We start from the raw sequence: 22734 nt of genomic DNA, 5'->3' as shown, positions 1-22734 counted from the left end.
AATGGGTATATTTTGGAGAGTAGCTAACATAATACTGTAGTGTAAACAATACATTTATGAGAGTGTAACTCTGTCGCTATAAAGCCACAACTCAATAATCACAGCTCAGATTACTCCTGTCCCAACAGAGGGCAGTTTGTCATTCTGGAATGTTGAGGATGGGTGTATTTTCTCCATTCCCCAGCCGGAACTTTCGGGACGTAACAGCCTGACCTTTGAAATTCCTAGCTATTTTTATTGACATCATTTCCCCTTTCAGCCATTAGTATAGAGTTTGGGAGTCTGTGCCTACACAAGGATTTTCATGATATATATAAAAATAAAAATATGCCATTTCATTTGGCTTTTTTTGTGTGACTATTTTCCAATCCTGCCACCATTTTGCCTTAACAGCAGCAGGGCTTCAACATTACATTACATTACAGTCATTTAGCAGACGCTTTTATCCAAAGCGACTTACAATAAGTGCATTCAACATAGGTAGGGAACGAAACTACTAATCACCAGAGGTCTTAAGAGCATTTCCTGTAAAAGCAAGCAACCAAGAGTATACCTAGCGCTAAGGTAAAAGTGCAATATATCAGCTATCTACTTTCATTAACACATGAGATAAAATAGCCAAATCAAATGAGCACGAGCTAATAGATCCAATACAACAATACAACAATAGTTCCTACAACTAGTTAACAACAAGTAGGCCAGGCAAAGAGGAAGGGTAGTGTTTCCTGAAGAGGTGGGTTTTCAGCCTGCGGCGAAAGATGGGCAGTGACTCTGCTGTCCTGACATCAGTGGGAAGTTCATTCCACCACTGTGGGGCCAGAACAGAAAAAAGTCGTGACCGTGTCGATCGACCAGAAGGACCGTTGAGTGGGGAGGGAGTCAGTCGCCCCGAGGTGGCAGACCGGAGTGGTCTGGCAGGGGTGTGGGCATTGACCAAAACCCGGAGGTAAGAAGGAGCTGTTCCTTTCACTGCCCTATAGGCTAGCACCAGGGTTTTAAACTGAATGCGAGCCGCTACGGGGAGCCAGTGCAGAGAACGGAGAAGGATAGTTGTGTGAGAGAACTTGGGGCGGTTGAACACCAGACGAGCCGCAGCTTTCTGAACAAGCTCCAGAGGTCTAATGGCAGATGCCGGAGCACCAGCCAGGAGGGAGTTGCAGTACCGAGTTACCTGCATTCGTTATTATTTCTAATGTATTAATTTAGATCATAGAATTATTGTAAAATGAGGTGATACAGTACAAAATGATCATAAATGCTAATCAAGTCATCTGAACCCAAAAACAGTTCTTGAAATCGCTTAATATGCTCATCTTCAGTCAAAACACAACTTCATTTTATAATATGATAATGCATAAACGTTTTGGTGAAGTTGTACATTTAATCAAATGTCTATTGTGCTACAATAGACATTTTTACATGAAACATAAATAAAATGTTGACTGACCCCTAATAGCAGTCAGCAAACCAGCAGGCAGACTCCATATAGCATAGTAGAATAACTGTCAGTAAATAGATTGTGTTATTATTGAGGGCATCCCCCCTCTGTACGGGGATTGCAATCTCATTTACATTCAGGCGTGGTGTTGCTGGTGGCCCTATTCAGTGAATACTGAAACCCCGGAACATATACATTAGTATCATCTTTTCTTCCATCAACCCCAGCGGATGCTTTGTTTGGGTGGACATGGGCTTTGTTCAGTTGGTGGGGAGACAGTTTTATTAATCAAAGAGAAAATTGCAGTGTAGGGGGTTGGGGGGGTAGCAGACGTCTTTGTAACGGTGTCAAGAAGGGGATCCTCTGTGTAAGGTCAGCTCTGCGTCTGCAGAGCTTTCACTTCAGCCTGCCTCAAGGAGTGTGTCATTCAATTTGCTAGCCATCTCATTGTCCACTGAGCCCCAAAAGGGGCTCAAGGGCCCTGTTGTAGACTGAGTGTTTGTGTGTGCGTAGGTGGATTGGTGAGTGTACAACAAATGCAATCTGAAGGTGGGCACATCTTTAGTTGGGTTCAAGCAGCCACTCAGCCCCTTGCATTGATTAACCCACCCCATCAGACCTGTACTGTAATACTGATATATCATTCTGTGCTTTACAGTACTGCATAATTACTGCAGCTATTGAAGGATTCTGTGTGTCTCAGTCTAATGATGTCTCTTTTTGGTTCACAGGGTGAACAATACACAACACTGGACAAGGATCTAATGACAGAGGAAAAGCCGGCCAAATGTAATGCCTCTTATAAAACTGGCAGGCCTGGAAGAAAACGCAAGCAGTTCCCAGTGAGTACCAGTGACTTTATGTAATAAGAATCCTGCAATCGCCCTTACTGTACTTTGCTGACAGTTATTCTACTATGGAGCCTGTCTGCCTGCCCCCTTTGCTGACTACTCATATTACAGTTAACAAAAGAAAGAACTATTTCAGTACCAAATTTCCCTTTATGGGCCAATGAAGCCTTGAACATGTGCAGTAATGTGAATAATCACTGCAATGGCCTATTATGTCATTTCAAGATTAATACGGTTGGTATGCAATATGGGAAGTTCTACGGCTCCTTAACCAAAATGTTTCCTGTGCTGCACCTTGCAGTTCCCCCTTAAGAATAAAATGGAATTATATCTCACATAAGACACCTCCCTCTTTGTGAGTTTCCTAGTCCTACTACTTGCTATACCAGTATCAACCGACACATATTATGCACCTAAAAAGACCAGGCTCATAAATCAACTGTTCATTCTACTGAGTGCCTTATACTTAAAGCCACTGAAGAGTGTCCATAAACTAGATAAAGAACCCCCATGCTTGCAATCTGGGCACCTCTGGGAGTGTTTTCACAGCAGTTAAGGGTGACAGAGGTAGGGCAGAGTTACCACATGCATAAATGCAGGAGACTGGTAGGTGATTTAATCACAAGTCACAAGTCTTCAAAAGCATACTGTAGGCCTTCCTCAGAGATTTATTGCACAGATCTGTTGTTAGTATTGTTTGGGATGTTTGTGAAATATTCACAAACATCTTTAATCAATATCAAACTTTATGATGTAAAAGCAAAGTATTCGAGCAATTATTGTCTCCGCCAGGGTGAAAGGCATGGCCGAGACTATGTTTTGCACCCTGTCCGTCCGTCCGTGTGTGTGTGGGAGCCCCAAAAGAAGTGAGCCCTTCGCCCTTTAAACACATACGTTGGCTATTTGAAAATAGCCCGATTGTGGTGAAACTTTGCACACACATTCGCACTATATTTAGGAACAGATGCCACCCTTTTAACTCCTACAAATTTTGTCCAAATATCATGCAAATCGGTACACATTATCTTTATAGTCAAGTGATCAAGAAGTCGCCGTCCGATTTTTCATATTCCATCCCGATTGGCGCATAACCCAACATTGCTGGCCCACAATAGCCTACCTAACCTGGCGGAGACCTGTGCTACAAGGAGCACATTTTCTAGTTATTTTGTTTTAAAGAAACAAAGGGAAGGCAGTCTAGTCATGAACAAATCTATATATGAATCTAATTTCTAAGCTATTACTTGAAAATAGGGAATTAAAAATAATAATTGAGCAATGAAGTAATCAATGAATTTATATTCGTTATTAATTATTTTGGGGTTTGCCTTAAGGTGGCCGTAGACTAAATGACTATACTGTATTGCTCTAGTCTGATACGTAGTTATGTCAAAGCAGTGATGTGCTGAGTTTGCTGGATTGTGTTTTGACCTGACCTCTGTCTAATTGTCTGTGCTGCCTGATTGACTGACTGTGAACTCTAACCTCTGGCAGAGGGCCACATGTGGATCAGTGTGTAAATGTGTTGCATAACACTGTTGCCGACAGGCATTGGTGTGCGTGCGTGCGTGCACACGCGGCTGTGCGTGCATGTGTGCGGTGGGGGGGAATATGTTTATGTGGCTTTGTGTGATTGTTATTTGCCAGGACACTGTCTGAGTGTCTGTGTTTGCCTTCTGTGCACAGCTAATCTCGGAAACTGCTGGGCTGATCAGTGTCAAACTTCTCATTCTGTGTCATTTGAAGTTTTATGGGAAAAAGAGACAGCCACAATTGATGTTTGAATTTCTTCTGGTATTTGTGGTGTTGTTCTTTATAACTGGCACAACACTGATTTTACAGACATCAAGTGCTACAGCACATACATTTTCTAGCATGCTAGACCATGCTAAACCATATAGACCTTGCATCCATTCAGTGGATATGTGAGATCTACACCTGCCCTGCCATTTTGCTTCTATCCCTCCTGTTTGCTGAACATCCTCGGTTTGAAGACAGAAAGTCTTTGTCGTCCGTCTGAATTACGGGGGTTTAGATGTAAGCACTCTACCTGTCGACAGGAGATGAAGGATCTAGCGCTACTGTCGACAGTGTGATCTGATCTCGCAAGACATGCTCCACTTTCTGCTTTCACTGACCCAGTAATGGGATTGTCTGGGAAACTGGTTATTTTTTTTTTCATGGCTATTTTTAGGGCAGGAACAGAGACGCCCTATCAAAACACCCCCCCCCCCCCCCCCCATTATTCCCCCCCATCTCAAATTTCCTACACTTCAAAGAGTTGGAATTGATCTTTTCTAGGTCGACCCAAAAGAGAGAGAGTACATTTGGTGATCAAGGTGAAAGGGTTGTGCAAGTGATGAATCTCTGTTTTTCTCATTTAAAATACGTTTTCTTTTTTGAGTGGTGCCAACCACTCCTACATTTGACTTTGTCCGTGTCCGTCCGTATGTCCGTCCGTATGTTTGAGCACGGCTGATTGGTCAAGCTTCACGTGACAATATGTTGTCACGTGTCACGTGACAACATATTGTTGCTGATTGCAACACAAAGATGCAACCAGTTACACTTTCAAAGGCACCACTCTCTTCACACTGGGTGTGATTTTTAGTAATAGTATTGTCTCTTGGAGTTGGGTAAATGCTCTTCGTAGAATGAAATATAGTTTCCTGGGCGTTCCAAACTAAACAGACCTAAGGGGAAAAAAATCCCTCCTGTCAAATAGCTAGCATTCTTTTCATATTTGTGTCTTGCTGTAACAAAGAAACTACACGGTTACAGGGAGCTCCGTACTGTACTCTGTACTGTACTGAACTTGTACATTATCCTTTATGTGCCTCTCACTTAATTGGTGTACCGCAGAGCTATGTACACAGCTTTGAAGTTTATGGCTTCCCATAAATGGAGCAAGGTGGGAAATTCCTCAATTCATTGACTAATAAGTGTAAAGTCGAAGGCACAGTTTTTGATTCTCCCCAGACACAGCTATGTAAAAAGAAAATGAAAAAAAAAGAAGAGATTCTCTATGAGATAGCTGCATATCATTGCTTTCGGGTAGAAACCTTATGTTCAAAGCAGTTATTTTTCAGTAAAGGGAAGAAATAGCCTGTGTTCCTATGGATCAAATGTAGTTATTATTTTGTCACAAGCTCTTGAAAAAAAATTCTGTGGTTATAAAACCCACTGTTATATCCATTGTTATATGAGAAAGAATAAAATAGGGCTTAAGTGGTTTAAGGATGACCAATAGCATTAATTTATGAAAGAAAAAGATGAGAGATGGAGATACAAGGATTCTGCCCAACGGCGATGATATACAGTAAATGTACCACTTTCTGTCAAGCTGTCCATTTCCTCTCTCTCACTGTAGCATAAAGGGCTTACCCTGACACATCGACAATGGGAATTTTATTTCCCGAGCCACTCTCTCAGATAACATTTTTCTTCAAGGCTTCTCGATGACACCTTGTAAATCCTGGGTTTGTGTACTACAAAGCCCGCTGCAGTAGATCTAATGATGTGTCATGACCGCTGGCAGCTGCAGCACCACTGCACGTCTTCTTCATTATATCAAACAGTGATTTACTGCTACAGCTATAATGATATGTACACCTGACAGATGGCTAAGGTACAACAAATCCAGCTTTCCCTTCTCCTGCCTTCCTGCAGGTTAAGTTAAAAGCTGAGTACATTATTGTGGGCAACTCGTTAGAGAGGCCATCAAAGGGGGGCGCCGATAGCCGAGTGGTTAAGGCGTGTACCACATAGGCTCTGATGCCTGACAGCGAGTCCTGGGTTTGATTCCCGAGTTAGTGTGGGCATCACACTAGAGTGGCCATCAAGTGTGGGCATCACGTTAGTGGGGCAGCATGTCAGTGGGCAGCACGTTAGTGTGGCCATCACGTTAGTGTGGGCAACAGGGTAGTGTGGGCAACAGGTTAGTGGGGGCAACAGGTTAGTGCGGGCAACAGGTTAGTGGGGGCAGCACGTTAGTGTGGGCAACAAGTTATGCCTGATTTACACTCTTGGTTGCAGGTCGGCACACAACTAAGTATAAATCAGGCCTAAGCGTGAGCAGCAGCAAAGTGTGGAAGGGTAGTTACTGTAACTTAAAGTATTGCAATTGTGTGTCTTTGCTTTTGTCTTTGAGTGTTTTCCTACATTTACACACTGCTGCTCAACTTATTGTTATGAATGTCAGAATACTATAGTCAAAGTCAGAATATTAATAGTGACTCAGCAGCAGGCTTGACAGTTATTTCCATTTATCACAACAAACAAATTTGCTGGAGCAGTAATCTTTGGCACTTTTACTGAGCAATTTAGCACAGTTACTGAGCAATTTAGGATTGCATGGGAAGTGGGGAATTCCTTAAAGCAATATTTGGTTAGACTTTTTATTTATAATATAAAAAAGTCAAACTTTATGAATCTACTACATATACAGTATATATGTTAATATATACACCATCTATTATTGAGAAATATCTTCTTTCCCTGGCACTTGCAGGTCGAGGGCTGCAGCTCCTTTGCAGAGAGCAGGGGCCTGGGCAACAGCCATGCAGGGCTGGGTAGGCCGTCCATGGCACAGGTCCACAATGGAGGCGTGGGCGGGCACAGAGACAGGACGTCCGACGCCTGCTTCCCTAAACAGGAGAAAAGGGAAGTGGAGAATGGGCTGCCTAGAGACACTCCCTGCCGGGCAGAGGACGGCTCACAGGGTCAGCGCGGATCAGAGCGCCCTTCCCTGGAGAATGGATTCCTAGTAGCCAGCCGGGAGGAGCAGGATTCTCAAGGGAAGGACGACAGCCTGGCAACCCCGCACAAGAAACGAGGCAGACGGAAACTGGAGCGCCCGACAAAATGTGAGTTATTGGCTCCGTTTTCTCAGCTCTGTTGTCTTCTGTGTGACGGTGTTTCCATTGTTCAACCAAGTAAAATTAAAGCTACAAATGAATAGGATTTCCAAAATACTATGTATAGACTACATCTGCAGAGACCCTTCCCTCTGGTTGAATTTTCTTATTTTAATTAGTTGAGATGTTTCTGGGCGTCACCCTTTGGACAGTAGGGGTGGACTATTGGTGTCAACAATCCAGGGAGGAGGGGCCAACGTTGAATGTTGTGTTTACAAGCCACAATCGACAAATCATACAGTACACAGTATAGTTTTAGGGGAGGGTGGGTGATGACAAATGCACAGTGATGAACCATGAGCTGCAAATGAACAACAGACCTAGAGATTCCTATATAATTGAGGAGACTTACAGTATTTGTGTGTCACGTACAACACTAGCGTTGCAGATCAACTTTCCACTGGGCCAGTATAACATATATATTCACTCATCATGGCATTAATGTTTCTGGATCAGTGTAAAAAACTAAAATCTTATTCGATACATTTTTGTAGTAGAGCCATGGCGGGCTGAGTGGTTTCTCTCTCTGTCTCTCTGTCTTACATAGTCTCTCTCTTAATGAATCTATCACTCTCTCCATCTCTCCCTCTCTCCATACTCGTCTCTCCTCTCTATTTTATCTTTCTCCTGGTCAGCCACGTGTTCTCTCTCACTGCCGTGGAGACGCACAGGCTGTGACCTTGATGAGTGGTGCAGTAAATAAAACCCAGGGTAGAGCGAGGCAAGCCGTCTCCTGGCAACGTGCCTCCGTCGTTTGCCGAGTGCAGGGAGTCAGCAGGTCTCTCTTGTGGCCGCCACTTGGTTGCTGTCTGTGTTTGAGTGTGTGTGTGTGTATGTTCATGTGTCTGTGCATCGAATAGGATCGGGGTGGGGTGGGGGCTTCCAGGTGGATGGCACTGTGCCCAGAGCTCTTACACACCAAGTCTGCACTCTGTATTAACCTGATCTATGCATGCTGTTAGTGCTGTGTCTCTCTCTCTCTCTCTCTCTCACACACACACACACACACACACACACACACACACAGAAAGATGTGCATTGAGCAACTCTAAATTACTTCATTAACCCCAGAGCCCACTGCTCCTTGCAGACCACACTCTAAATTGGCTCCATGCATCCACATGGACACGCCACAGATTTACATATTTACCCAAAATGTAATCAACAGACTCATTAATTACATGTTCACATACAGTATATCAGTACAGTCACTAAATTAGTTTGTGGAGAGAGAGAGAGAGAGAGAGAGAGAGAGAGAGAGAGAGAGAGAGAGAGAGAGAGAGAGAGAGAGAGAGAGAGAGAGAGAGAGAGAGAGAGAGAGAGAGAGAGAGAGAGAGAGAGAGAGAGACAGAGAGAGACAGAGAGAGAGAGAGAGAGAGAGAGAGAGAGAGAGAGCTAGCACCCCCATGACAGAGAGAGAGAGTTGAGAGACTGAGGGGGCAGCATGGTGGATCGATAGCCCGCCATGCTGGGTTTCTGTTATCCATCTGGAGGGCACAGGAAGGATTTGAGCGCCGGCTGGAGTGGAACCGAGCGCTAGCAATACGAGAGCTGGAACGCAGTCAAACTGGCAAGGTATACTCTCTGTGGGCAATGCAAGCCAGCTCTCCTCACAAACCCAACGACCTTGGCAAGCCACACGTAAAGTAACTCCCCCCAACCCCCCATACACACACACATACACACTGCCTCAGCGAATTGTTATGTAGTCACTTATTCCCATTGAGCAGGGGGGGGGGGGAGCAGGATAGAGGGATGGAAAAATAGAGAGGAGGGTCGGACGGTGCAGGCTACACATGGAACAAACTAGAAGAGGCTGTTAAGAGAGCGGTCTATTGTTTGGACAGGCCTGTAGGGTGCTTCAATGACAGCCAGGGGTTGACTGCACAGAATACATGCAATCCAAAAAGTTTCCCCCAGCCTCTTAGAGCTCAAGTGTTATAATGGGGTTTGGTGATACAACTCAATAGATAGCAGCCATGTTTACCCAGACCATGCCAATCGTGCCAATGTGGGACACCGGCCACACCGCTGCTTTAATAGTTGTATACAGTGTGCCGGTGTTGTCAAATCTCTGAGTTCACACAGTGTTAGAAACAGAATTTGATTACATTCAAGTTAACCACATTCAACCTGGTGTTCTATTTTATTTATTTTTTTAGATCTGCTATTTTCGTGGTATGATAAACTATAAAATAGCACTTAATCGGTTAAATACTGTGAGCCGAGAGTAGCATAGGTGTTCTTGGGCAGTTTGTGATAAGATGTGATTTTGGCTTCCTTCCTCCTGCTGCTCTAGGGAAAAAGGAAAGACGAAAAAAAAAAAGTTTCATGAATCATGAATCCTGACTGTTTGATAGTGTTTCAGTTGGGTTGTCTCCATGCTCCCTGGCTAACCTCTCTGCTCCGCTGAACACAGGAAAACAATGATGTTCAAGAATGAATAACATGCCTTTGTTGTTAGGGACCTCCAGAATCATGGCTTGAGTTAATAGGAAATCCCGACATTCTCAGATTTTATTGCGGTAAAGCCTTTTCTTTTTTATTACACTGCGGTTTTAGTGCAAATTTCAGCAGAGCCTGGAATATTTGCTGTTATTTTTGACGGTTTGTACACTCCCGCTAGTTTGTGGTTTTTGCAGCTTCCTGATAGGTGAAGCAGCACATGTTTAAGCGCCTGGCTGATATGTGCAGCCCTCCACTTTTGGAGCCCTCCATCTAAAACCTCAGATTGAGTCATGCATGGTATTTTGGTGAGCTTTAAAGGTGGAAATTATTTTAACATGCATTAGGATCTTAGTAATATACAAAATGATAGGGTTATGTAATAGGATGGCCTGTTTAATGGGGTCACAAATATTCACCTTGGCTGGTAGCAGGAATAAAGACCCTCCTACTCTAGTCTGTGCCCCCTCTGCAAGTTCAACACCAGTTCTAAAAATAAATAAATCAAACAGACTATATTCTAGTCTGTTTGTCAGTGGTTCCCAAACCAACGTTTTAGCTCGAGACCCAAAAGAGAAATTTGACGTCTCACCGAGACCCAAACTAGTGAAAATAGTAATTTATTCATTACATTATTTTGAAAAATGTTTTAATTTGTTTTTAATGTATTTGAAATCTTTGAATATCTTTTGAAATAATAATAATAATTCAAATGCAAAATATAGGGATATTTGTTTGGTTATTTTGTTTGGGAAACACTGGACTATAAGAGGCTCATAGCTTGATCCTGGCTTGGGAGATTGGCGTGGAGATTATATGTGGCCCCCAAAGTCACACAAACGAAGCAGTATGTTGTTGCCTTTTCTGCTCAGTGTCAAGGGTGTGTGGGAGGGACCATGCTAATGGCAGCCAGCTGCAGCTCTCGTGAAAAGGGGGATGTAGGGTCAGAGGTGTGATATTTGCCAAAGTAAACCTGGCCCCTCTCCACACTCATCATAACCTGGGCAGCATCTCCAAGCCTTCTGGGTTGCATCAAACCCTCAAATGGCACTCACCACCTAGTGTATACCTGAGTGTGCAATGTGATCCTAAATCCACTGTGATCAAGCAGAGTTTAACGGAGGATTTAGGACAGAGTAGAGGACATTAAGCCTACATAGGCCCTGCACCCGCGTAAGGAGTTTTACCCTGTCGCTTTCTCTTAGTGGAACCCCTTAAGTAACTTTATTTACTTATTTGAAATGTATTTAAACAGGCAGGACCATAAAGAGTAAATTGCTCTGGATTACAGTGTCTGCTATGTGCTTAAATTGTAAAAATAAAATAAAGAGATGCATGGTTAAAGCTACAATCCGGGGTTGAGAATTGCAATGAAGACAGGCATTGCACCGGATTAGACACTAGATGCGCCACCATCTTTATTGTTTTGAAAACTTGTTTTGTGTGTCTGAGTGTCAACAATGACGGTCAGATGAAGTCATTGCAATGCGATGGTTGCAATGCTTCTTTGGTAGGCTACTCTGGACTAGAGTATTTCACACGCATCTTACACACAGGATAAATTAACATTCATTTGAATGCATTTCAAAAGATGCAAATGGAAAATGATCTTTGTAAATTAAATGATATCAGAGCATGTTACGAGTATGATTGAACGATGCTGTATCTCAATACAATAGCATATCATGTCAAAAGAAATGTAACTTGAGTCAATATAGAGTAGAAGAGTCTATATAGTCTAAATGTTGAAAGTTACTCCAAACACTGAATAACACGAATTATGGCACTGGCCCTATAGGTGACTGGAATGCATCACTGGGGGAGACCTACAAGTGCAAAATGCATCATGTGTGACCTTCTACATCAGCTTTCTTCCTCACATGACACAGACATATAGCAAAGCATAAATGTATCATGGATATTTGTTCTCATGGTGTTCTCATGGTGTTACACCAAAATATACAGTATATATCAACATAAATCACCAAATGAACACCATGATACAACGCTGCACATAAAGGCTCACCACATAATCCCCCAATGCATTCCCATAGTTAAAACATGACAACAAACTCCATGAGCGCATCATGGGATAGCAACATGTAGAGATCGCCCCCAGGAAAATTTGGCAACACTAACAACACAGCTGTTACCATAGGCAATTTTTACCGGGGGCATGGGGGGCACTTGCCCCCCCCCCCCTTGCGGCCGGACAATCTTTTTTTACATATATAAACATATATAAAACATAAAAAATATATGTATGTATTCATGTATTTCCTTTGCCCCCCCCTGGTGGCAGAGGCAAAACTCGCCTATGGCTGTTACTAATCGACAAATTAGACAAGAATGAATAATTCAGCCAGATTGGAAATGCTTGTAGGCCTATAAGTGTCATTTTAAGCCTATACCTTGTGTGTTTCACCCAATAGTTAAACTATTTTATTATGATCCAGTAGCACAAGTTACCTACTTTAAATTCCATTATCACTGAGAAATATAATGTTATATGCTGCTGAACTGAATCCAGACCATTGTTTAGTGGCAAGACGTGTTATAGCAATTCAAGATCACTTTAGGATGTTGATTGAGTTTGCATATCCTTATTACAAAGTATAGCTGTCCCACTTTTATGTCCCACATAACGTGAAGTCACCCTACCATTGAGGGGTGAGCCGTAAAAGGCGATAACCCTTTTTTTCTTAATCTTATATGCGAGAACAATGCACTAAAGTCAAATTCCATTAATGGCCAATAAGCAGATTCTGAACGTATTCTACCATTATCAGGTTAATTGTGCAGCCCTCTACTGTAAAGTAACTGCATCATAGCATGATGTTAATAGCCTTAAGGATGACATATAGACTGAGCTTGACCGTCCTGTATAATTGATGTGTCTGTTTACTAATTAAAAGGGTGGCTTCCACAGGTTAATGATCTAGAGATTAAGTATAATTGATGTGACCTGTAGCTTCTCCAGTCTCTTATGAATGATTCAGATCAACCATTGTCTCACTGTCTTCCCTCTAGATGTGGAACGCAAGGAGGATGACGGAGGAGATGCGGTCAAGAACGAGGTAAGAATTCTCTTTCATGATGTCTTCTTTCCCTGGCTGATGCTAGTGTTAATATGCTGTCAAGGACAAGCCACCTCCAGGGTCTACATCCACCAGACTACTGTTGTGATGCTAGTGTTAATATGCTGTCAAGGACAAGCCACCTCCAGGGCCAGTGTACACCAGCAATTACTCGTAATCTGTTTTTTCCCTTTCTCCCAGTCTACTTAGAATCTTTGTGCATGTCTTGTGATGGGGATGGGTGAAGACGCAGAGGGCTAAACACACATTAGACAGTTAACAGTATACCTGGCAAAGGATGGTAGGAGGAAACCTGGGTTTTTGGCTGACAAAATGACACTAACAGACTGGCATACTGTTATACATAATATAGATTTTTTTTTATCGATTATCAGTGGGATTTTGTTGAGTGTGGGATTTTTTTTATAGTGATACACAGTTGTCTAAATTAATAAACGTTTAAACAGTAAGTCTGTAAACAATTGAGAATGTCATCAATGATATAACGTGAATTCTGATACAAGAGAAGATATCGTGATATAGTAATGATATTGAAAAGGATATTGTTATATACTTTTCTTCCCTTAAGTTCATACTAACATGGTCAGTCCAAAATAAAAAATGCAGACGGCCAGGTCAGTCTTAAGGTCTTTACATGTATTTGTGCCCTCTGCGCCCACTGAACAGGTAAGCATAATGTATAAGCCTTATACATTATGCTATACATTACCTGTTCAGTCCAGGCGCAGAGGGCTAGGTCAGATGTTAAGTCATCTTTTATACTGTCTATATTGTTATACGCTTTTAATTACTGTTACTCTACTACTTATTCTGTACTGTACTTGTTCTCTACCCTTACCTGTATCTTTATTTCATCCTCGTGCTGCTTCTGTATGACAACTGAATTTCCCTTAGGATCAACAAATGTCTTTCTATCTATTTACTGTATATTCCCTAGATCTGGGCATCACTCTTTATACAAAGGATGAACTGGTAATGGTTATTGTCCATATTGGATATACTATATCATGCTTATTGTCTGATAGGATGACCTAAGCTGGGGTAGTCAGACTTTTCATGTACACAGAAATATCCTCAGTGTTCATTTAACTCTGACTCTGTCCTTTTGGTTCCATTTGTACACTCTCAGAGTTCAAAAGTATAAATTAACAGAGGATTTTATTGTGTACTTACTTTTCACCTCAATTTTAAGAAGTAGGCCTGCTTCCGATTCTTCAAGCAAAATCCTAGAAAACGCTTGTCACTGTGTGGGTTTGTCTACACCAGGGCAAGTGGAATCTGCACAAAATGATCTAGGTTGTGGTCTGTGGAGGACATGAGTACCTCTCTCGCTTAAGCTGTGACATGACCTTGGACTTGTGAAAGAAATGGTACCTAATGGCGTATAGATTTGAAATATCAAATACACTTGGGAGGCCCTCACATCGGCTGGCCCTGGTAACTTTGAGACAGTCTGTTGCCAGGGCGGGTGCTGTGAATAGATAATGTGGCCTTGCTCGTTGCCGCTTGACGAATCACGAGCTGACGGCAGCAGGGGGCCAGATCAACATGTGAGTCATCATCTCTTTACAGGTTAGACACTCCCCTCCAGCGCCTCAACCATAGAACAAATCTCACTGAATCTTTAACAGTCTGCCTCAGCTGCTCCAGAGATAGCTCCAGTTTAGCAGCGAAACTCACCTCAGAGTCACAGAACCCTAGAAAAAAAAGATTCAGACACCCAGTAGTTAATTTATTTTCTTTATCTATTTATTTCTTTTTATTTATCCCTTTAAACAGGGAGATCGGGGGAGGCTGCGAGGGGGAGTTGGTGGGGAGATCAGCCTTCGTCAGAGGCCCATGCCCAGAGTAACCTTCCAGGCTGGTGACCCTTATTACATTAGCAAGAGGACCAGGGAGGAATGGCTGGCCAAGTGGAAAATGGAGGTGAGTCTGGGTCCTGGCCACTGTCTCAAGGGATGCTAGACAGTACTGTCGTATAACAAACATATTTGTTCCTCAGTGGGAAATAAGGATTAGGAATAAGAACAGTAACTGCACAAGTACTAAAAACGGAATGGGGAAAATCTACCTCAAAGTTTATTTCCTATCCTGCAAAAAGGATTGTTAGCACAGAAGTGGATAGAATTTAATTGTAGATCATGTGGGTACAGGGTACAATATTATGGGATGTCATGTATACAGTAGAGTGGACTATAGTACTGTAAACTGAAAAGTCTAAACAATAGTTTTGACATCAGACCTTCAAAAACACAAAAAGCTGTTTGCTATTTGCCTTTGTTGGACTAGAATAGCGCAGGAGGATTCTAGTTAGCCGACTGGCTGGCTGGTCATGGGTTGTGAATCACTAGGGTTAAGAGTACGGCTCCATAGTGCATTTGTGTCCAAGTGTATTTGATGGGTCATTTGATATCACATGAAGGTACCATTTATTTCATTGGCTTTGTGTGGGGGCCTGGGTTCACTCGGTTCATGGGTTTCCTGTCTTTGTTTGTGCTATATCCATTGTTGGCAAATGAAAATTCATGGTAGCTGTTGCTCTCAGTCACCTTCACTTGACTTGTGCTGTACAGATGAAAGTTTTTACACAGTGGTTCCATCCTATAAACCTCCCCTTGTTGTATCCTTCTCAATTACTATTTTTCTTCTCTGTGTGCGACACTAAGATGCATCTTCAATCCACAACGTCGTTCCCTAAAGGTTTTGTTCCTTTGCATCGACACACATGGCTTTCTCCACCTCACAACACATTTTACTGTGTAGTGTTGTAGCACTCACAAAAATATGTTTGCACAGCAAAATCAATAGTGTTAAATGCAATTGTGTAAAACAGGATGTGTCAGCACCAGTGAACAATAATATGGATCTTATTTCTTATCCCACAATGATCACATAGCCAGTCTTAGTCTCACTGAATATGGCAGCAAAGCCTGGTTTCATTTCAGACCATTAATACGTGTTCCCAAAAACAACACGGTGTGTAAATCCTCGTAAATGTACCGTTTCCAGCCCGCCCGCCCAACCCCTCCACTACTTAGGCTAGTCATGTTAGATATTACTCCTGGTTGTAATGTGATGTAGAGAAACTATATGAGTGTTACATAATGAGTTGTCTCCATAGTAACAAGAAGTCTACCGACCACACACACACACACACACACACACACACACACACACACACACACACACACACACACACACACACACACACACACACACACACACACACACACACACACACACACACACACACACACACACACACACACACACACACACACACACACACACACACACACACACACAAGCTTTCCATTGGAACAGGCTTGAGGAGAAGCCATTAAAGTGTCTAAAGGAAGGAAATATTGCCAAATTAGCAGGACATGCTGGGGTCTCACAAGTGAAATGTCGTAAAATACCGGGGGAAATAGGCCTTTCACATCTTCCACATAGAGAAGGATTTTCCCTAGAAGCTTAATATCGAAAAGGGTTGTTTTTCAGTTTTTTGTTGTTGTTGCAAAGATGCAGATTCTGTGCAAGCTCGTCTGTTGCTTCTACTTTTTGTTATTTGGCTCATTACACGCTTTCATCTAATTTGGACAAGGATTGATTTGTTTTGGCTTTGCAGCCCTTTTCCCGAGGACCTCGAAACGGTGCAGATTAAAGTTGGGTTTGATTCTGCTCTGTGCCTACAGAGCATTTTTGTTCTAGCATGTTGCTGGGGCAGTCAGTCTGTGAGGACATTTTGCCTGAAAGGGTTAGTTTAAGGAGGACTGAAACCCTGCTGTCTCGCGCCTTCCCTCCGGGAATGGGATCACTCTTTTTATGTGTCTTGTGTTACAGTGGACTTCTCCCACTTCTCACTCTCTCCCACCCCATTCTCTTCCTGACCCCTCCCCCAGCTATGGAAATAAACTCTGTGTTATGGATATGAGGGTGAAGATGAGGTTTGCAGCAAATTTCCAGCCCTGCTTGCTCTCGCAAGGCAAGACAGCCTCTTGGATCGCTGCCAACATTTTGCAAGTCCTCTCTAGCCAACCAGAATTCCTGTCTGGAATCACCTGACCCTGAATTCTCAGACAAAGAAATGTTCATGCTTTCTTTTTTTTTCTGAAGCAATCTCTCCTACCCCTTAGGAGAGCTGAGGGGCAAAAAAAATTCCAATCCCGACACATTGGATTAGACGTGTCGCGCACCGGCGTGTATGGGTATGTGCAATGCATTGTTTGTTTGATAACACAGTAGGATAGTGTGCATGTCTGATTAGCCTGCTTACAGCGAGAGGGAGAATATGCTGACTTCAGGTATTTCCACGAGTTGTTATGGACCATCTGCTCTCCGGCTCCGCACGGCTACGGCTTAAAGGGAAACCGTCTCTTTAAAAAAAAAACAGAATGAGTGAGTGAGTGCAGGCGTTTGCAGATGTGCTGAGGGGAAAAGTTGCTTGCACAGAGAAAAAAAATACAATTTTTTTTTTCTTTTTTGGGGGGGGGGTTAGAGTGATCCCATGGGGGGAATGTGCAGAAAGTATTTCCTATTTTACAACGGGGCCAAGAAATGTTGATTTCTTAGATCAAGTGTGTTTACGGCAAATATTTGTAGAGCAATCACATGATTTCATCTTACGTAACATAGGCCTATTTGTTTCTGAGATAACAGAACTGTAGTAGACTAACATTAAATTATTCTTATGATTTGCTCTGTGCTCTGATATAGTCTAGTATGCTGAGGTGTTGAACATATGATAAATGCTTTAGTCTTTTGAACTTACGCTGACCTGGGTCTTTATCTGAAATATTGATTATAAGAACTAGGAGAAAGTTCGCAGGCCTGAAAGTCCTGTTTTGTTACCCAGCAGTCACCGAAATCATGTAATTACCTTGTACTTTGTTCTCTTTGAAGAGTGAATGGTGTGTTTTTCCTTCTGTTTTTACATTAAGTAGGTCTACAACCACAGGAGCACTAAAGGGATTACTTAACAACCTTTTGAAAAGCTTTTGGGAGCCATATAGGCAAACTCCTTGGGGAGCTATTTTAACAATGCTACTTGTGGATTCATGGGGAATTATGTTTATGTATTCATGGCTGACCCTGTAATATTCCTAATTATCTCTTAAAAGGACATAACACAATGAAGACCAGATGGCCTCTTTTTCTCTGACCACCCCCCACCCCCGCCCCCAAGGCCATAAATGAAATACGCCGTGCCTTTGTGCGGACCAGTGCTTAAAATCTGCCTTAATGAATGCAATAGCTACACTGCTGCACAACAGATCTTGAGGAATGTTAGCCTATATCTTCCGCTTGAAAGAAGCCTTTTTCGAGACCAGCCTTAATGGGTCTAATGAGTATTTCCAGTTTGTTAATGCCACCTGTCATAACTTGAAGAAGTATTTGTTTGTATGCGGTTCTGTCGTAAAGACGAGATTAGCCGTATCGAAGTGAATGCACTGACGGCATATCTCACTGTACAATCCATCAAACAACCATACAGCCCCCTGCAGTGTCTTTCTTGTTTGATGCGCATGACAGAATACTGTATTCAAAGGTCAAAATCTTTTGTGAGGCTTCAAAGGCTGGCTGTCATATGGTATAATGAAGTAATGTTTAACATTACCTGGTAAAGCTTTCCCCTTAAAATTTGTCTCCCTTTCAAAATATACTTTTTTATTTCAATATAAGAATATTCATGATTTGTCTTTCTACTGTATGTCTTTGTACAGTATACCTGCTGTCTTTGCTACATATAATGACAACTCTACCTTGCAGCCCTATGCTGCTTCTGCTCTGTAGCAATGGGACATTGCATTCTGCCCAGCAGCACTACAATCAGAGTAACAACTTTGATTATTGCAAATGTAACTGTTAGTGTAGTCGGTAGAATGGCAATGAAATCAACTGCAGGTGTTCACCTCATTTTAAAAAAAAAGAAGGAAAAAAAGAATTAACCATCGTGTTGCTATAGTCAACTCTATACCATTAAGCTTTGTGCATAAGCGGAAAGGCAACTTAGGGCTTAATTCAGCTCTGACTGGATGTCACTGTATTCCCCCCCCCTATCTCCAACGTATTCCAAAATAACATGTCCCAAAATACTTGTGTTGAAATGTCTACACTCCACCAATTTCTCTCTTCTTTTTTTCCACTGCCTCCCAATGCACTCCATCACCCCTTGAGCCCTCAGGGTATCATGCTGTACAGAGCTCTAAGTCAGATTAGCCCCTATTGTGCACCCAACATGTCTCTGCACTCTGCCAACGGAATAGAAGACTTGTGTTTTCACTGTTCTTCAATCTGCAGCAAAAGCCCACAATTACTGTAAGTACAGTAAGTAGGTTTGGTGTTTCCATTGTAGTCATATCTAACCAAGCTCTTGTCCAGGAATACAAATGTGTTGGTTCTAATCTTGCACTGTTTGTGACAACAGCGACTCTTCTGTATGTAATAATCCCAAGTGTGGTGTCTTTTTTGTTTGCCTTTGTCTTTCACACAGAATGACAGGTTATGTAAGTGCTTGGTATTCCTGAAGCTGTCAGTGACAGGCAGGCGTGCGTAAATGATAAAGACGGCATTGTGTCTCCGGGAACCTCCTTTGCTATTTTCCCCCTCAGACCCAGAGAGCCTGTCTTGCTGGTGTAGCAGAGCTCACACTGTGAGGCCCCCAAAAGGGGGCATTTACAACTGGGAAGAAAGCCAGAGACAAATATCTGCTTCTTATAGCCACTGTACTCTCTCTCTCCCCCTCCCTCTTCCTATGACCCCCCCAGCATTTTCAAAGTCACTTTCCCATTGGTTCCAATAGTGGAGTAGTAACTGTAGGCTGTATGCCCGGAGTCAAACCCTTACACCAAAAAACTACAGCCACAGCAGTGGTTTAGCAGCTTTCCTGCTCTTCTTTAGCAGCTTTCATGCTCTTCTGAACACCCCTCCCTACCCCACCAGTTCCAATACTTCTATCATCAGTAGACACTGCAGATGACAAGCATCACTTCAGAGCAAACAGGATAATTTCTCCTACAATTATTGTCTGTCAGCCCCTCTCCTTTCCAGCTTGTTGGTCTGAATGGTACGGCGTGCCATAGCACCGCAGATCCGTTTCCCCTGTGATATAGCAAAAATACCACATTTAAACAAATCTAACTGACGTTGGTTAGTTTTTGCAGTTCGTTAAGCCATGTGTGAAGTGCACCATCCAAGCAGGGCTGTCTAACACTGACTCCAGTGTGGCTGCACTGGAGCCAAGAGGCCTAACACATATGGCCCAGGCCTTTGAACTTCCAACCAGCCCTACTGTACTGATATTTATATACCACAGTGGAGCCTCTTGATTGAAGAGCACATGTTTCTACTCTGCACGCTGTAACCCCTCCCCATGCTGTCTAGCAAGCCCCCCCCCCCCTTAAAGGCCCTATTGTTAACCAGACACACTGGAACTAGGGGCTGAGGGACTGGACTCTCTCTCCGTCCCTCTCCCCCCTCTCTCTCCATGTATCTATCCCTCTCTAAAGTTACTCTATATATACAGTGTCTCTCGCATATACTATATACTGTATTGTATGCACGTATCTATCCCGCTTTCTCTAACCCTCTCTGGCTGTTCTTTTGTCTTCATTTTCCCCTCTGCTCTCTCTCGTGCTTCCACCTATATACAGTACCATCCATCTCCCCACAGTCAATCTGGCCCGGGCCATTAACACTGTGTGTGAGAGAGAAACCTGAGAATGTTTTTGGGGACAGAGTAATGGCATGAGCACAGCTGTGCAGGAGATACACGTGGAGCCTATAGTATGAGTAGCATGTGTTTACATTATGTGACTGCGGGCATATACTCTAGAGAGCGCTGGTTCTCAATGTCGGGTCCGGGGACCACTCTGAGATTGTACAAATGGACCCTTATCGGGGGTCCCTTGGGCTACTGCATATCAAGTTGGGGGTCCTTGAAATCCAAAAGGTTGAGAAACACTGCTCTAGAGAGAGAGAGAGAGTGTGTGTGTCTGTGTGTGTCTGTGTCTGTGTCTGTGTGTGTGTGTGTGTGTGTGTGTGTGTGTGTGTGTGTGTGTGTGTGTGTGTGTGTGTGTGTGTGTGTGTGTGTGTGAGCCTGGAGGGAGTGTGTGATAGATGAATAAAGTGAGTGTGCATGTGTATTTTAGAGTGTAGAGAGAGAGAGAGGAACAGAGACATCAGAATGAGTGCAGCTGTTGGGGATTTAGAGTGTGAGGGGCTTAAATCACGGCTGGGACTCGTCCTCTCTGATGCGCATCGTGTCATGCATCAAAAATAGCAGATCTGCAAGCTCACAATGTGTCGTACCGTGACACATTGTGAGCTTGTAGATCTGATATTTTTAATGCACGACACCAGCGTGCAACCAAGTATAAATCAGGCTTAATGGTTCAGTGTCAGGTACCACAAACCCAGTGAACTCGCTTCCAGCCAAGCCTGAGACACTATAGAGTTACTGTACATGCAGTTATTGATGAATAGGCCTTACAGTTGCAGATAAAGAGATGTTTACTCAAGGCTGTATTAGTCCCACTATCTTTATCCACCTTATACAGTAAAGACACACATACAGCAGGATACTTAATGGTGCATTGTAAAATCCTTCTTACTTTGGATTTTACTGTGTAGAAATGCCTCTTATATTATTAAGAAAACAAAAATATTAAGAAAACCAAAACAAGTAATAATAATAACGGTGAGTCTATGGCCAGTCTATGACATCAGTCATCATCTCCATATTTGGGCAGAGTTTCAGCCCAATCCGACCTACTTTGACTTAAACAGGATAAAAAAATAATATTTCGAAAAGTATTAAAACATGCAAGAAGTATTCTGGGATTTACTTCCTTGGCCTGTGGCAGCATGTACAAGAAGTCGGGTGCTGATCGGTCCAGCGGTTACCAAGATTATCTTTTTATGACATTGTTTTTAAACCCTGTAGCACTTTGAGATTTGTGAAAATGCCAAGTGTGTTACAAATAAAATGCATTATTATGACACATTACAGACACATAAACCCTCTTCTAGTCGGCTCAGCTCCTAGGAGCCACACTGTAAAAACAGGAGATTGTTGTGAGTCGCCCTGGTTAGCATGCATACTAAACGGGAACAGACCTCATGACATCATGGGTTCAAATCGGTCCAATGATCTGTGTCATACACTGTCTACCCCACAAACAGAAAGGGCTTTAAACTTAATCCTAAAATCATTACAGAAAACATTCATCCTTAATACAGTTTCACAGTCTGTGGCTAGCGGACACAGACCGACATGAAAAAAGTCGAACATCAACAGGACAGGCGAACAAACACTGGGGTTTAGATTTGTTAACCACTGAATAAATGTAAAAATAAGTGTTTAGTTGGAGTTTTTTTTTGCCATTTCGTTTTCACTTTGCCCCAGGTCTCTCTCTTTCTCTCCCTCAATCGCCCTCTCTCGCTTTCTCCATTTCTTAGTTTTTCCCGCCATCTCTGCATAACTATAGAGTTACTATATACATTGCTGCTGATGAATAGGTCTCACAGTCTGACAGAGATAAAGGAGTGTTTGCTCAGGCTTTAGTAGCTTGACATTCTAGACTGTACCCTTCTGCTCTATGCCTTCTGCCATTTACACTCTCTATACACCTTTCAATGAGTCTTTTACCACACAAAGCCAAACAGGGAATTCATGGGTTGTGAAACTGAGAGAAAATTACTTCCAAGTTTACCTGCTGTCCCAGCAGAAATATTGTTAGAGCAAAGATGGGTATTTCACACAAGTAGCATTTAACGCTGTAATATTTGCGTGCATGCAAATCAAAACCATAGTCATGACTTCAGACCTTGAAAACACAGAGAAATCAGTTACTGTTGTCTTTGTTGGTCAGTGCTGTTGATAAGTATTGAGGCAATTGTTCATGCAGCATGGGGGAAATGGCATCTTAAATTGCTACTTGTATTATGACTCAAAACATGGTATATCAATACAAATAACAGGTTTT

General features: G+C 42.7%; 1 protein-coding gene across 6 annotated transcripts in view; it reads left to right on the top strand.

The window, feature by feature from the left end:
• The window catches only part of LOC311036560 (DNA (cytosine-5)-methyltransferase 3A-like), a 45022-nt gene that overhangs the window by 4531 nt on the left and 17757 nt on the right, over window positions 1-22734 (top strand). For 5 of the 6 annotated variants that reach the window (XM_084045317.1, XM_084045315.1, XM_084045316.1 and 2 more), the window contains exons 3-6: window positions 2170-2280; window positions 6800-7154; window positions 12681-12727; window positions 14528-14674. In XM_084045317.1, coding sequence (XP_083901443.1) covers window positions 2170-2280; window positions 6800-7154; window positions 12681-12727; window positions 14528-14674 — 660 coding nt within the window. The remainder of the gene's footprint in view (window positions 1-2169; window positions 2281-6799; window positions 7155-12680; window positions 12728-14527; window positions 14675-22734) is intronic. The other variant, XM_084045318.1, reaches the window with a different exon arrangement.

This window comes from Gymnoscopelus microlampas (assembly GCF_963454915.1).
Source record: "Gymnoscopelus microlampas genome assembly, chromosome: 20".
In the NCBI taxonomy this organism is placed as follows: Eukaryota; Metazoa; Chordata; class Actinopteri; order Myctophiformes; family Myctophidae; genus Gymnoscopelus; species Gymnoscopelus microlampas.
Note: the sequence above shows the minus strand (reverse complement) of the source record. Positions and strands in the feature narration are given on the sequence as shown.